Raw genomic sequence first — 15,614 nt, forward strand, 5'->3', positions numbered from 1 at the left:
TTTCAACTCTGCTTTTTAAGTTTTGTATGGAGTTTCATTGTGTGGGTATAGTTGATTAAATCATTATTCACTGATGATTTGAACTCCATATGTAGCTTCTCCTCTTCCCAGAGATAGGTGGAAGTACCAGGTGCTGAAAGTTGCAACCTTCTAATCACATGGTTGATTTTTCTGGCAACCAGACCCCCACTTCTCCAGGAGTGAACATAAACTGGGATGTGGTTCAAAGGGGCTTATTATGAATAACAAAAGGGACTCCTATCACTCAGGAAATCCCAAAGGTTTTAGGAGCTCTGTTCCAGGAACTGGGGATAAAGACCTAAAATATATTTTTCATTACATCCTACCTATATACTGACTTTCAACCATGCATTGTTAAAGAAAAAAAATTATTTTGGCACTTGGTAAGTAAGACTTTTTTCAGCACTATTATGATATATGTCAAGATGATCACTACAGGGGAAAGAAATCAGGCTCACATTTGAATATAGCAAAGAAGGTTGGGGAGTCAGAGCTAATGAGCATAATGAGGGGGTCAGTGGATGGAAAAGAGACACCAAAGCCCACCCAATTCTTCAGTGGTGACTGAAGCCCAACGTCAGAAGCCTCCAGCTTTAAACATACTCTCCATTTATCCTAAGATGCTATGGAAATCTTATTTTCTGTCTGATGTGACATTTAAAAAAAACAAAAAAATAACCCAAACGGGGGGGTCAGACAAACCTGGGGGTAAATCCTACCTTTGCCATTTATTAGCAGAGGGTTATTATCTATGGGATTCATATATCTGTATATCTCTGTATACCTATTAGCATCTATGTGTCTGTCTATGTATCCATCTATCATCTTTCAGGCATAACTGGAGAATTCAAGAGTGTAAGTTCTCAGGCTAGTTAAAACAAGAATGGAGTCATTTTTTCATGCCTCAGCCTACCTGATTTTAGTAATTTAGCAGCTTGACCGTAGCAACTCCATTTTATGTCTTCACTCTTTTCCTCAGAGCTCAGGTATCTTGTGGTCAGGCTATGGAGGGATCAGTCCATGCAGGCATTCATTCAGTCACCTATTTGTTTACGTCTTGTACAGCCAAATGCTATGGGCAATAATGTGAGGGAACAGTATACTAATGTTTTCCAAGATCTGGAACTTGCACATAGTAGGTGCTTAGTAGATGTTTTCTGAATGAAGAAACAGATGTTACCTAAGAGAACAATTGATGTTCCGGTGAGAGAGTATCTTAGCCCACTCAGGGCTGTAACAGAATGCCATAAACTGCGTGGTTTATAGACAACAGAAATGTATTTCTCGCAGTTCTGGAGGCTGGAAGCCCAAGGCCAATATACCTGTAGACTTGGTGTCAGGTGAGGGCCCACTTCCTGGTTCATGGATGGCAGTCTGCTTGCTGTAGCCTCACATGGCAGAAGGGGTGAAAATGCTCTGTGGGGTCTCCTTTACAAGGGCAGTAATCCCATCGGGAGGGCTCCAATTTTATGATCCAATTACCTTCCTCAAGTCCTGTCTCTTAATCCCATAGCGTTGGGGGTTAGGATTTCAGTATAAATGTGCTGGCGACACAAGCATTGTGTAGCAGAGTTCCAGTAGAGTTGTGCGTAAGTGCTGTGTGAGTCTCGGGGTGGCAGGGATGGATTCTCCCATGCCTGCTGACCCCATCGAGGAGAGGGACAGTCGCACATAAAGAGTGGCATTTAATGTGGTTGAATCTTAGAGACGTATGCAATTGAAATCATCAAAATAATGTCACAGGTAGAGAAAAGTGCATTAGCCGAGACATGGATGAGCCTATGGTTGACCCTGTCACTTGTGAGGAGGGAAGATGTGGTTGGGAGGTCATCTCGCGCTTTTACTGGCATCCTGAAGCATCCGTTCTTGATGGGATAAGCCGTGGAGAGCAAGGCAGGGTGCTGAATAGAGATGCCAGTGCCTTGTAACACCGAGCTGCGAATCCATTCCGCCTTTTCTTTGCTCTTTGGTCAGCCTTTCTCGAGGATTCCAGAAGGCCCCAGGGACTTATTTTTATGTTCTTGTGTGTGTGTTGGCTCGTTCATTCCCTGCCATTAGGATGGGCACTTGAGACTTGACTTTGTAGAGACATGGTACATGCATTTCCCCCACTGTACTGGTGAAGAATTATCGATGAAATGGGAAATATGTCATTCCTTGACAACATTGTCGCAGTCTAGTAGTCCACGTTTTCTCTATTTGATTTCATGCCATAATAGAGCTACCGAAAACTCCCAACCTCTAGAGTTGTTAAGTCATACACTGCATGGTTATCTTTTTTTTCTTTTTTTCCCTCCACAGAAATAGAAAAGTTTCAAAAAGGAGAAGGAAAGGACGAAGAAAAGTACATCGATGTGGTGATCAATAAGAACATGAAGCTGGGACAGAAAGTGTTAATTCCCGTGAAACAGTTTCCTAAGGTAAGACAGGGAGGTCTCCCCTGCAGGTGTGCCGGCTTAGTCACAGGGGAGTAACTGTTTCGTCTATATTCCCTGGCTATTTTCTTGAGGTGTTTTGCCTTAGGGCAGCTCCCCCCGCAACACCCAGACTTTTACAGTTAATTGAAAGCTTAGTTAGTGATTCTGTTTTTTCTGTTTGACTTTAGTGTGAGTTATGGAGCCCTAAAAAGTTATGCTTACGATGTCAACTATAATTTAGTACATATGTAGTCACAGGATGTGGAGTACAGCATAGGGAATAGAGTCAATGGAATTGTAACAGCTGTATAGGATATCAGGGGGGTAGTAGATTGGGGGAGGGGTTAGCACTTTGTGAGGGGTGTGTACATGCCGACTGCATTGTTTTGTACACCTGAAACTAATAAAAAATGAAAAAATAAAAAGTTGTGCTTACAAATCATACTAGCAGTGTGACTTTGGACAACATTTTTAACTTCTTTCTTCTTTAGGCTCTTCATTTGTAAGAGAGATTGGATTAAGAATTAAATAAGATTTTCTATGTTAAATGCTTAGCATAGGGTTTAGCACATACATGTTCAAAATATTATTTCGCCTAATTATTCTACATAAAGAGTCGTGTTTTTCATTCATTGCACATATTATTTTGTGTCACGGAGCACAATTACAAAAGGGTCTTTAAAGCCTCTAATTTTAAAATCGTGGTCATCTGAGGTTTGGCCTGAATTGATACTTCTTTTACCTTATTTTTCTTTTTTCTGTCTTTTGAGTGTCCATCTACATGATCCATGCATACTGTTGCATGTATCAGTAGTTCATGTCTTTTGATTGCTGAGTAATAATCCATTACCTGAATAAACCACAATGTATACATTGCCTGGCAGTTTTGGGTTATTATAAGTTAAATTGCTGTGAATATTTTCGAACAGGTCATTGCGCGACCATGTTTTCATTTCTTCTGAGTAAATACCTAGGATTTCAATTGCTGTGTATTTAGTTTTACAAGAAATTGCCATATGATTTCCCCAAAGTGGCTGTACCTTGTGACGTTTCCCAGAACAGTGCGTGCGAGTTGTGCTTGGTCCATGTTTTCATCATTGTTTGATGTCGTCAGTCTCTTTAATTTTAGCCACTCTGCTAGTGTATTGGTATTTCCTGTGGTGTTAATTTGCATTTTCCTGATGATTAAGGACTTTGTGTCCTTTTTCATGTACTTCTTGGCCATTAGTCTTCTGTTGTGAAGTGTCTTTTTAGATCTTCTGCATGTTTCTAAATGGGTTTTATGTCTTCTTATCATTGAGTTGTAGAAACTTTTTTGTATACCCTGGATACAAATCTTTTGTGAAAGATATGTTTTGTGAATATTCGCCTCAGTCTATGGCAGGGGTGTCCAAACTGTGGCCCGCGGGCCAACTGCGGCCCATGATCCATTGTTAATTGGCCTGCAGCAAATTCCAAAAGTATATTTAGTTTACTTAAATAAACCAGGTGAGGCAATATGTACTTCACCTCGAGTGAGTGGCCCGGCTGTTTGTGTATTTTACGGCCTGTGGCCCTTGGTGAAAAACGTTGAAAAATGGTTGGACACCCCTGGTCTATGGCTTGCCTACTATTTTCTTAACAGAGTCTATGATAAGCAGAAGATTTTACGTTTGATGATGTCTAATGTATCAGGTTTTTCTTTTATGATTACTACTTTTTACCAATTAAGAAACCTTTGCCAACCTCAAGGAAATGTTAGAGTCCTTTATAAGATATAAAATTAGTCTTCTGTGTTTCGTCTAAAAGCTTTATCGTTACAATTTTTACTTTTAGGTCTATGATGCATCTCAAAATAATTTTTGTGTGTGTTCTGAGATAGAGGGTCAAAATTTATTTTTGTTTTCTCCATACGAATATTCAGTTTTTCCAGTACCATTTGTTGAAAGATGTTTCCTTCTCACTGATTGTGCCGGCACCTTTGATGAAAATCAGATGACTATGCAAGTAAGGGTCTATTGCTGCACTTTCCCTTTCATTGCACTTGATCAATACTTTTATGGATCCTTATGCTGGTATAGTACTGTCTTTATTCCTGTAGCTTTTTACAGTAAAACGTGAAGTTAAGCAATGTAGTACCTTCAACTTTATCCTTCTTTCTCAGGATTTCTTTGATACAGGTCCTTTGCAATTCCATATAAATTTAAGAATCATTTTATTCATTTTCCCAAAACATTCTGCCCAGATTATGATTGCCATTGCATTGAATCTTTTGATCAATTTAGGGAGATTTGACATCGTAACAATATTGAGTCTTCCCTTCCTTGAACATGGTATATCTTTCCATCTATTTAGATTTTAAGTTTCTATCAGCAACATTTTGTGCTTTTCAGGGTAAAGGTCTTATTTGTCTTCTGACAAACTTATTCCTAAGTATTTTGTTTTCAACACTGCTGTAAAATGAATATTTTAATTTTTTTCCCGTTTTTTCTTCTAGTATAAAATTCTGTGCGTTGACCTTGTATTCTGCTACCTTGCTAAATTCACTTGTTCTAGTAAGTTGTTTTATAATCTCTAGGATACGCTATGCACATAATCATATCATCTGCATAAATAGTTTACTTCTTCCATTCCAATTTCTATGCTTTTTATTTATTTAGCCTGCATTACTGTATTGACAGAAATGTTAAGTATAAAACTCAAATACAAGTGGAGAGGTTAGGCATTCTTCCCTCGTTCCCAATCCATGTGGTAAAACATTCAGTATTTTACCATCAGGAGTGGTAAGAGCCGTAGGATTTTTTTGTAGATGCCCTGTCCTTTGTTAGGTAGAGGAATTTCTCTTCTATTTCCGTTTTGCTGCTTTGATCCTGATGGGCTGGTGATGTTTATTAAATGCTGTTTTATCTGTTGAAATAAACACAGGGTGTTACTCCTTTATACTGTTAATACAGTGAATGTTATTAATTGATTTGTCTAAATTAAGCCAACTTTGGATTCCTGGATTAAACCCTACTTGGTAATGACGTATTATTATTATTCTTATATGTTTTTTGATTCAGATGCATCTATGTTCATGCGTAATGCTGGCTGTAATACCTTTGTCAGATTTTGGTGTTAGTGTTACGTGTTAGTTTCATAAAGTGAACAGAGTGTTTCTTTCCTGTTTTATCTTTCAAGGAATTTGTGTCAGTTTGGTGCCATTTCTTCTTCAACATTTGTAGAATTCACCAGTGATGCTATCAGGGCCTGGGATTTGATAATGAGTTCAGTGTGTTTAATTGACATGTCACTAATTAGATTTTCTATTTCATCTTCTTTGAAATTTTTGTCTGTATGTGTTTTGCAAGGGATTTGTCCACGTCATCATAATATTTCCGCTATTGCTTTTTCAGATGCTTTTTTTGACCGTATCTCTCCCCATCTTTTGAGACTTCGGTTACACATATGTTCAACCTTTTGATACTCTCAAAAAGGTTCCGATGGCTCGGTTCACTTTTGTTATTAGTTGTTGGATTTTTCTCCCCTTATTTTTCAGATTGGATAATTTCTACTGCTGTATCTTAACTTTATTGAATCTTTCTTATGCTGTCTTTATTCTCTGTTAAGCCCATCAGATAAAAATTTTCTATCTGGTGTTACAATGATCTGTTGAAGAATTTGTATTTGATTTATGTATAAATATGTGTATGTGAAGTAAAAAAATATTTTTTTCTCTGCTGGAACTTTCTATTTTTTATTCGTTGCAGGTATCATGTCATTGGCCAAAGTTAAAATAGATGCTTTAAGCCTCTAATTCTAAAATCTTAATCACCTTAGATTTGACCTGAATTGATAATCCTTTATCTTGATAATGAGTCATTTTCCAATTTTTTGTCTGTTGAGTAATTTTGAGTTGTGTACTAGACATTGTGAGTGTTATATTGTAGAAACTCTGGGTTCCGTTCTGTTTCTCTGAGGAATGTTGATATTTTTGCATTCAGACTGTATACTTTGTCTGTTGTTTATAGGTCTCAGTTCAGTTCTTAGTTTGACTTTTGCATGTATTTTTTGGCATACCTGATTCAAAGGTCAGCCAGAGATTTTGGCAGATTTTACTCACAAAATTTTGTGCTCCCAACTCTAACTTTGTCTTTCCTAGTATTCCTTCCTTACATTTCAGCACTATGGTTTCCCCAACTCTGCTACTCAGGCAAAAAGCTCTAAAATCAGCAAATTCACCCAGGTCATTGCCTTTTTCCAAGTCTTGACTCCCTTCCAGAGTCTCCTTGTTTTTGGTAATTCTCCATAGGCTTGGTTTTTATATTTTGTTCAGAGTTTAAGAGTTCATAATTGCTATCTATAGACACTCAGCGTGTTAGAAGCTTACTCATCCATACTTGCAGAATTCAGGATATACTTTTTTAGTAACAGAAAACTATGTTGTGAACATTTTGTAGAGTCACTACTAAACAAAGGATGGCTTATGGAAACCTCAGTACACTGTATGCTCAATATGCAGCAGATGGAAATATGAGCAGACCCTGCCCGTCTTCAAATAGTTCATAATCTAGTACATGATTAATCTATAATTAATAGCCTATTGTGTGTAAGTATGTGAAATAAAATCTCAAATATTGTTTTTCAATGTCAGCTGTGATGAGAGTAGGGGAAGACAAATTAAAATTTCTGTGTCTAACAGAACAGAGTCCATTTCAAGTACTTATAATGTCTGGAGGATGCTACTTAGAAATCTACTGCTTTCCGAATGCTGAAAAAGGATATTTCTGTTTAGCATAATTGAGCATGCAAGTTTCAAGCCAGCCTTGTATAAAAGGCTAATATAGCACTTCCATCAGTTCTAAGAAAAAGCTTTCATGCTGGTGTCAGTTAATAGACTGAGCGGAAGAAGCTGGCAATGCTTGGCCCTGGGAATAGTAGTGGGCAGAGGGCAGAGCTTGATGTGGATTGATGCTGACTGTCTTCTTTCAGCTTCTGGGGCGAGACAGAGTGCTGTTTGTGAAACTGCATCCGATAAAATGATCGCCATTAATTGAATAATTGCTCTTTTCTTCTTTCAGCACTCTATGAATGGCACACCATTGAACGAGTGTTTTAGCATTCAAACCTAAAGTATATTCACTCTCTTGAGTTGTACGTCTGAGCTTGTAAAGTGTGAGACTCAAAGTAAACACTGTTTTATGGTTTTTTTGAAAAAAAGATTTGAAGCTGTGGACATTGTTCTCCACCATTTTCCTTGGCCCTGAGCAGTGACTAGATACAATGGAGTTAATATCAATGCCAACTCAGTGTTGGAACGAGGTGCTCTGTCTTTGAGGTCCTGTAGACACCTTGTGGTTTAGGTTGAATATTCATTCATCTTTTTTCATTCACTGGTTCATTCATCCGTGAATCTATCCATCCACTATATACCTCACATTTATTGAGGGACTTCTCTGAGCTCGGTATTGTGCTGGGAAAACAAAAGTGATGAAGACAAGTTGTTTCGTCCTAAGAAGCTCTCAGTTTTGTGGGGCCTGCAGAGGAATAAAGTAATGTGTGTACTGCAGCGTGCGAGGTTCGATGCTAGAGTGCTCTAAGAAGACAAGAGGAGGAGGAAGGCTTTCCCGAGGTGGCCTTCTTGAAGGAGCTAACTGGGGAAGGGTCAGAAGCAAGACAGGGTGAGGTCAACATGGTCATGACAGGGCAGCGGTGTGTGTGGGACAGAGAGCATTTGAGAAATTAGGGGCCATCTTGTTTGGCTAAACAGGTTCATTTCAATAAGATGTGCAGAGTTTTATGAGGATTTACAAAGTGATAAGGGCGCAGAGGAAAGGGGTAGGGTTGGCCAGTGGGGCTGTGAACCTGGAGTAGGAAGTGGTATTTGAGCTATTTCAGAGCTTGTGTTTAATGGCTGGGAACTGTGTCAGGAGAGGCCACGCCGTGTGTATACTCCGGCGAGGGTGAGGAATGCTTCTGCACCAGTAGAAAGGAAGTTGTAATAGGAAATTCAATCAATTTGGTCTCTGTGTCGTTATACACACATGCTCTACTGCTGTGGTAAAATGTCTATTTTGTATCATTAAATAAAATAGAAAAACCAACGTGTAGAACAGATAGGATCCCAGTTAGACGATTATTTGGGGGGAAAAAAACAAAACAAACGAGAATCTTAACAGCAGTCATTTTCTGGAGGGTAGGATTATGTCTTTTTTCCCCCTACTTTACATGTTTCTGTACTTTATTGTTTCAGCAATAACTGAGTGTAACTTTTATAATTAGGATAAAAAATGATTTCTATTTTGAGGGAAAAATATGCCTGAGAAAGTTCATTTATGAGATATTTTTCTACTGTAGTTATGTTTTTTTTTGTTTGTTTTAAGATTTATTGTACTGAGTTAAATTCTATAGGTTTAGATTAGATTTATTGAATTTCTTAATTTGGTCATTGTTTTTCATCTCTAAGCATTCTAATGTGTACATACTATTTTTAGTAACCTTATATTAATCAACATGGTTTCTTACATTAAGTGTTTTCCTATTATGTGCATATTTTAAATTTATATATATTTGCTGTCCCACAGACGCTCTTCGATTAAGGGTCTTGGAGAGAGAGAACTTATAAAACATGTCTTGCCTGGAATGTGATTTAAAGCTCAGGGAAAACTTCAAACTTGGCTTGCATTTTTCCCTTGTAGTGTGTTGCAGACCGTTCAAAACCCATGAATTTACTGCTTAGGCAGAAGCCTATTCCATAGACATCATCACAACTTTAAAATTTTCCTCAAGTAGTAACTATTTGACAGTCATATCAGTATGTTACAAATGGCCTTTTCTGCGATTCCTAATTTATTTTCAGAGGCATGTAGTATTTTTTCCAGAGGATTTATGTGAAAATAATTTTTATTTTTCGCGTTCAATTGACAGTTTACCTGTAGATATAAAGTGCTGATGTAGTTATATGTCAGTTTTTAAAAAACATATATAAGTGCCATTACCAAAATTAACATGGCTGTCTGGTGAGTATTTTGAAACTTGTTGACGTCAAGGAAGCCTGGTATATATATATAACTCCTTGAAGATACATGTGTTTATTATAGGTCACTATGCGTGTCCCTCCTGGTGTTCATTAAATCGTGGGACCCTGTGATGAGGTAGAAAGTCCACTCAGAATCACAGGACCCGAGGAAAGCGTATGGGCCCATTGTGCACAGCGCACAGCCTGCCTTCTGGGTCATCCTCTGCCATCACTTATGGAAAGAGGAGGGAAATGAAATGATGAGTGCAAAGGAGAGGAACACATCTTCAGAAGTTACTTTGGTTCTGTTCTCAGAGGTCTTCTCTGGCTCTCGGGATCCTGTGTCACACAGTCCCTCTGTCATTACATTAGGTTGGTATTTGCAAATACGACAACATTCAAAATACTGTGAAAGGATTTCACATCTTATGCTGTGATTTTTCCTTATTCTCTTAAACATGCTGATTTTGGACGCAAAAAGTAGCACTTGAACTTAGATTTCTTAAGGGGACTCCAAAAACAGCCAGGCATATATTGAGGGGTTCCTGAAATAATTTACTCATGTTGTTTTGGGGGGTTTTGTTGTTATTACTGCTATTTTATTTCCCCAAATGAATAATTATAAAATTTGGGTATGTATAGACCCCCCCCACAATCTCATTTCTTTCAGAAGACTAGAAGTGGTACTGTATATGTGCTTTGGTCATAGAGCAGTGAATTTGGAAATTAAAGTCTGTGATAAATATTGTTATATATAAATCTTTTATCACATTACCGCTTAGTTTCTGAGGGGTGATGAAAGATAGATCCGTAAGTGTGTTTCTGAGCCAAAAAGTAAAAACATTTTTAGTGCCTTGAACATATTGCCGGCTTAGATATCTTGAATATTACTGGACCAATTACTGGTCCCCTGGAGGACCACCAAGTTGGATCAATAAAAACTGCATGACTATACTGACACTAGACATAGGGAATAAAGGATTAAAACTTAATTCTTCTCTTCTAGGACGCCCAGCCTAGTGGAATAGAACAGCGGAAATTCATACAATGGACCAAACTATGAACTGTTATCAAAACAAGTTATTGACCTAATTCCATGAAACAAGGGACACGTAACACACATTGGTCCTGAGAAGCATAGTTACGGAAGGGGAGGAAGTCAGGGTTAGGAGCTTCCCCACTTGTGTTACGCCCAGCTCTGCCTGCTGGCACCGCCCCGAGGGCAGCCCACCCACATCTACGCTTTGATGTGCCCATCAGTGACCTCATCCCTCCTCTCCTGGCAAACCTGGCCCTTTGCCTGGGTTCCTTATTTCGGTGGCTGATGCACGGTGTGTGCCCTAAGTGCCCACGTCTGAAACCTGTGCCTCATTTTTGTCTTCTGGCTTCTCCTGCATTGTGCAGCTGCTATGATTTATACATTTGGTTACTTCTATTCCTAAATGTTCATCCATCTCTCTCTCTGCATTCCGTGGCCACCCCTTCATGTAGACTGCTGTCATCCCTCACCCGGGCCACCGTAACAGCCTCTTATCCAGTTTAGTTTCCTGCCTCAGTTTCAGATCCCCAATTCTGTTCTCCACACTTGCGGCCAAGCTGTTGCAGTCTGGGATTTTCTAGTTAACAATTTCAAACTCATTTCTATATGGGCTACGTTGCTTGTTTTATTTGTTTTGCCATCTACCCCTCCCCACCTTGCAAGAATATAATCCAACCTTGAGCAAATAGAGCTAGAAAGTGCATAAGGCAGATTCTTTCAGATAGTTTATTACTTGTGTATGCCTGTGTGCATTTATTTTGCTCATACCATCTCCTGGAAAAGTTACTGTATACTTCATTGATTTTTAGAGTTGCTAATATCTCAATAAATTGGGCTGTTTACCATTTAGAAGTAGATACTATGGTAAATTACAATCAATGGACCAACACCAAATAATCTCCACCACTACTAATAATACTTACTGATTTGTGGTTGACATCCTACTAAATTTAGATAATAGTCTTTTATCTGTAGTTTTAATATGTTGCAATAATTTCTGCAGGTAAGAAAATCAATAAAAACTGTGTTGACTAGTGCCATTTGATTTGGGGTAAAATAAACTTCAATTCCACAAGTATTTATTGAGAAGCCGTTATGTAGGGAAAATGATGAATCAAATATGTGTCCTAATGACTCTCAAGGGGGATTCATAACCCAACAGGAGAAACAGTAAATTTCACTAAATCATATGGAGTGCAGACTGGATTAACACAAGAGAGGTGGAGGGACTCCACACAAAGTTAAGGGTGGGAGGGAGAGTTATTTCTGGTAAAAGAATTATAGGTGGAATTAAATTTAGTCCTTAAGAGTAAGTGCAGGCTGTGAACAAGCAGAGATCAGGGGAAAGGAAGAGTAATTATTGGGCTAGGCACGATGTCATTATGAGGAATAGCAGTTGGTAGCATTCACTGGAACGGTGGTGACGAGCCTGGAAAGGCTTCGGTGCTATACTTGGGCCTTAGCATTTTATACAGCCAGGCAGGAGCCCTGAAAAACTTACGACATAGAGATAAATAAACAATTAGAATATACAGGAGAAGGTCTTCTGCGTTACAAAAGATCTTTTATTTTTCTGAAGTAGGAACGATTGATTTAAATGACTTTTTGGAATGACTTTTATTCCTGGGAAATTCAATGTGCCACGTAAAAGTGATTGTTATTTTTAGAGGTGACTGTCAGAAGCATAAAAATTATTGTCACTTACCCAGAGGTTGATTCAATCACCAACTACCCAGGAAACAGGTGTCTTATTTCTAAGGAGGCTGTTCCATTTCGTGTGAATGCCATGGACCCAAGCCTGCTCTTAGGTTTACTGCTGCTTGGGGTTTGGCATTTGTGACATTGCTGTCATTCACATGACATCGGTATTCCGAATAGCAACTAAAATGGTGGATTTATTCAACTAATCACTGTGTTAGTGGTGAAATTACTGGAACCTGAAATGTCCCATGGAGCTGAGAAAAGTAGTGATCTGGCCTTTCCTTTCCAGAGAAGGTCAAACAGACCTTCACATTTTTGCCCTTGGGCAGGCGTTAGATGAGTGTGCAGATTATAAACCAAAGCCATTCCTTGAAAGTTTAATTATTTCTCCCCAGTCAAGTCTAGAAAGCAAATGCTTGGTGGATGTTTTCCAAAGACGGATGTATGCACAACAGTACATCCGGGTGCTAGAAGAATATGCTGGAACGTCTATTTCAATGTGTACATGTAGCATGTGCTGTTCTGCGTGTCAGGCACCATTCTAAGCACCTTATGTGTATTAATTTATTTAATCTTTAGAACTTTTGGAGGAGGGCATGGTTATGTCCTGTTCACGTATGAACAAACTAAAGAACAGAGAAGTTAAATAACTTGCTTCGAGGTCTACGCAATTATTAAGAAACAGGCATTTGCATCCCAGAAATCTGGCCCCACAGCCTGTGCTTATTCAAGAAACTAAACTTTATCAATATTTAGTACGTTGATTAACGCTAGTACCTTTACGGGGTTCACGTAAGTGCCATGCAGTTGTGAGCACGTTGCGACAGTGTCCTTAAATAAAGGGGAATTCACAATGCGGAAGGTGTCACCAGGTTTTAATGACTCATTGGCTCTCAGTATTTTGGGGGCACATAGCTGTTGCACGTGCCAGGTTATGGGGTCACAGATTACATTACCTACTTTTCGTGAAACTTACCCAAAGCAACTGCACTGAAGGTCTGCTACAAACGCCGTGGACATGAGCGAGAACTCCGCGGGGCTGCCCCTTCCTTGGGCCCGGGGCCGGCTCAGCCTCCTAACCCGGGAAGAGCGACCGTGGTCCAGTCGGGGGTGGCAAGATGAATAATGTTCCCCAGCTGCACCTGTGTCTGTACATGTGGTATTGTCAATGATGGATTTCTCCCCCTAAGTAAATATTCAAATATTAACCAGTGATAGGACGGGTGTAGAATTTTAAAATCAATGTACACCTGCAAACACACATAACGCACATACATATAGACACACGTGTGATAGTTTATGTATACATGTTATGTACACACGATGCGAGTGAGCGCCTGAGCGTGGGGATGCTTCCTCACGGCCTAATCTCAGGTCCTGGGACATTGGCCATCATAACCTCCAGGGAGCCGTCCCGTTTGCCATCACCGTGGGGTGCGCTGGGGGAGCTGCTTGCCTCTAACCCATCCCTTCTTCCTGACAGTTTCTTAGCTCTTAAGATACATGCTCTCAACTTCATACTGTATCGAAACATATTTCTTTTTAATTCTTTTTTTCCTCTCTTTTGTTTCTCACATCCTATTTCAGAAACCTTGATAGAGATACGTTTTCATTGTTTATCTCATACAGAACTGCATTGTTTTACAGTCTTTCTCAGATGTCTTTTTAAGCATTTTTGATAAACAGTTAGCTTTTATGAGGTGCTCAAGTACAAGATGCTGTTGACCAGTGAGAGCCCAGATATCCGAAATCTGCTTCCTTCCTCTGTGCCTGTGTCGCAGATTTGAGGCTTTGTTTTAATTGACATCTTAGCTAGTGACTGAGATGATTTTGGTTGGCTTTTGTCATTCACTTTTTGATGCATGAAGCCTCGCTTGCCTGTGAAAGCTAGGTGCTGTTGTAGGCAGCTGTTGAGGTACACTGACGGATAAGTGGGGGTCTCTGCCCCCAGATCTCGGTGCCTGCCTCCATGTGGGGGAGAGAAGCCAGGCAGGTAGATAGCTGGGACTAGAAAAGACTGTGATGTTTGAGGCTGTTGAAACGTAATCTTTTGAAAACGGTTGCTTGTCGTTTTTGTCTGCAGTAGACAATTATATTATGCCCCCCACGTCCCCAGTGACCACTTCCTCGTGCATTCATGTGTGTGAAGTGCCCTTCCCTGGAGTGTGTCCGGACCCTGCCGCCCCTTAACTGAGAGCGTGCAGCAGGGCTGACAAGGTGCCAGGCCCGAGCTTTCGGGAGGACTGGCAGTTTCTGCTTTGCTGATCTCAGAAGCCATGCCATGCAAACACCCTATCACCCTGAGGCCAGCCATGGCAGGAGGAAGCCCCGGATACCCAGGGGCAAGAGAATCAATGAAACCAGCAAGAACTGAGGTCCCAGCTGACAGCCGCCTCCAACTTAAGAGACATGGGCATGTGCCATCTCTGAAGTGGGACCTGCAGCCCCAGGCCATCTGGCTGTTGCCATGTGGAATTCCCCCCAGGGCTCAAATTGCTGAATTGTGAGCAAATAAATTAAATGGTTATTATCCAGGACCGTAAGTTTTGGGTTAGTGTGTTATGCAGCCCTAGTTAACCAAGATAGCATTCAAGCCTAGCTCTAATTTTCTAATTGCCAAGTGGAGGAGGGGGCTGTGTGAAAATGATGTAACATGTCTATGTTGGCTGCAGGCTAGGGTTTTAGGGTTTGGCGGGGGGGGGGGGGGGCAATGAGAACGAGAAGGGACCATAATGGACCAAAGGGAATTGCTTTTAGCAAGTATGAGATTTATCCCAGGATTTGATTTTGTCTATGAAATCATAAAGTGCATTGAAAGGAAAAATAACTAATATAAAAGGAATATTAAGCAGTCCGTGTGATAATTGAGGAAGTCACCGTAACCCTTCTGAGCATGGGGACTCCACCAGTGAAAGGACTTCATGCTTTGAAATTCTTTTCCTCTTGTGCCAGAGAGTGTTTTATATTTTATGATACTGCTGATACAGCTGTGGCTGTCTCAAAATAAAGCAACAATAGACAGGACACCAGGTCCCTGGACCCACAGTTGAGTAATTTATTCTTTTGCTTTTGTTGATTCACTACATTTTTTTTTCTTTTTCTTTCTTCCTTTCTTTCTTTCTTTCTTTCTTTCTTTCTTTTTTTTTTTTTTTTTTTTGAGCATTACTGCGTGCCATGCAGTGTATTAAGAATGGAGAAGGGGATTAAGACGTGGAGGAAGATTTCAGAGTAACATATTCACATTCCCTCTGATTCTCAGGAACCCAACATGAAAGGAAATGGCTTAAAATACCGCTTGGTTCGCGCAACAAGAGAAAGCAGGAGAAGCACAGAGACTGGAGGGCAGTGCCTGGAGGAGAAACCCACTGGGCCTGTTAGACTGATGAGAAGGGCCTGGCCCTGCGTGTCCTTTGTACCTTTGAGTTTGTTCTTTTTCAGTGTAAATTAACTCAGACTTAAA

The 15,614-nt window shown here is 39.9% G+C and overlaps 1 protein-coding gene across 5 annotated transcripts in view; it reads left to right on the forward strand.

The window, feature by feature from the left end:
• Positions 1-15,614, forward strand: part of KHDRBS3 (KH RNA binding domain containing, signal transduction associated 3) — a 155,545-nt gene that overhangs the window by 44,756 nt on the left and 95,175 nt on the right. For all 5 annotated transcript variants that reach the window (XR_004425026.1, XM_033126921.1, XM_033126924.1 and 2 more), the window contains one exon: positions 2,323-2,441. Coding sequence is in view for 4 of the 5 variants with exons in the window: in XM_033126921.1 (XP_032982812.1) it covers positions 2,323-2,441 (119 nt within the window). In the remaining variant the exon portion in view is untranslated. The remainder of the gene's footprint in view (positions 1-2,322; positions 2,442-15,614) is intronic.

The sequence above is a fragment of the Rhinolophus ferrumequinum genome, chromosome 14 (assembly GCF_004115265.2).
Source record: "Rhinolophus ferrumequinum isolate MPI-CBG mRhiFer1 chromosome 14, mRhiFer1_v1.p, whole genome shotgun sequence".
Classification (NCBI taxonomy): Eukaryota; Metazoa; Chordata; class Mammalia; order Chiroptera; family Rhinolophidae; genus Rhinolophus; species Rhinolophus ferrumequinum.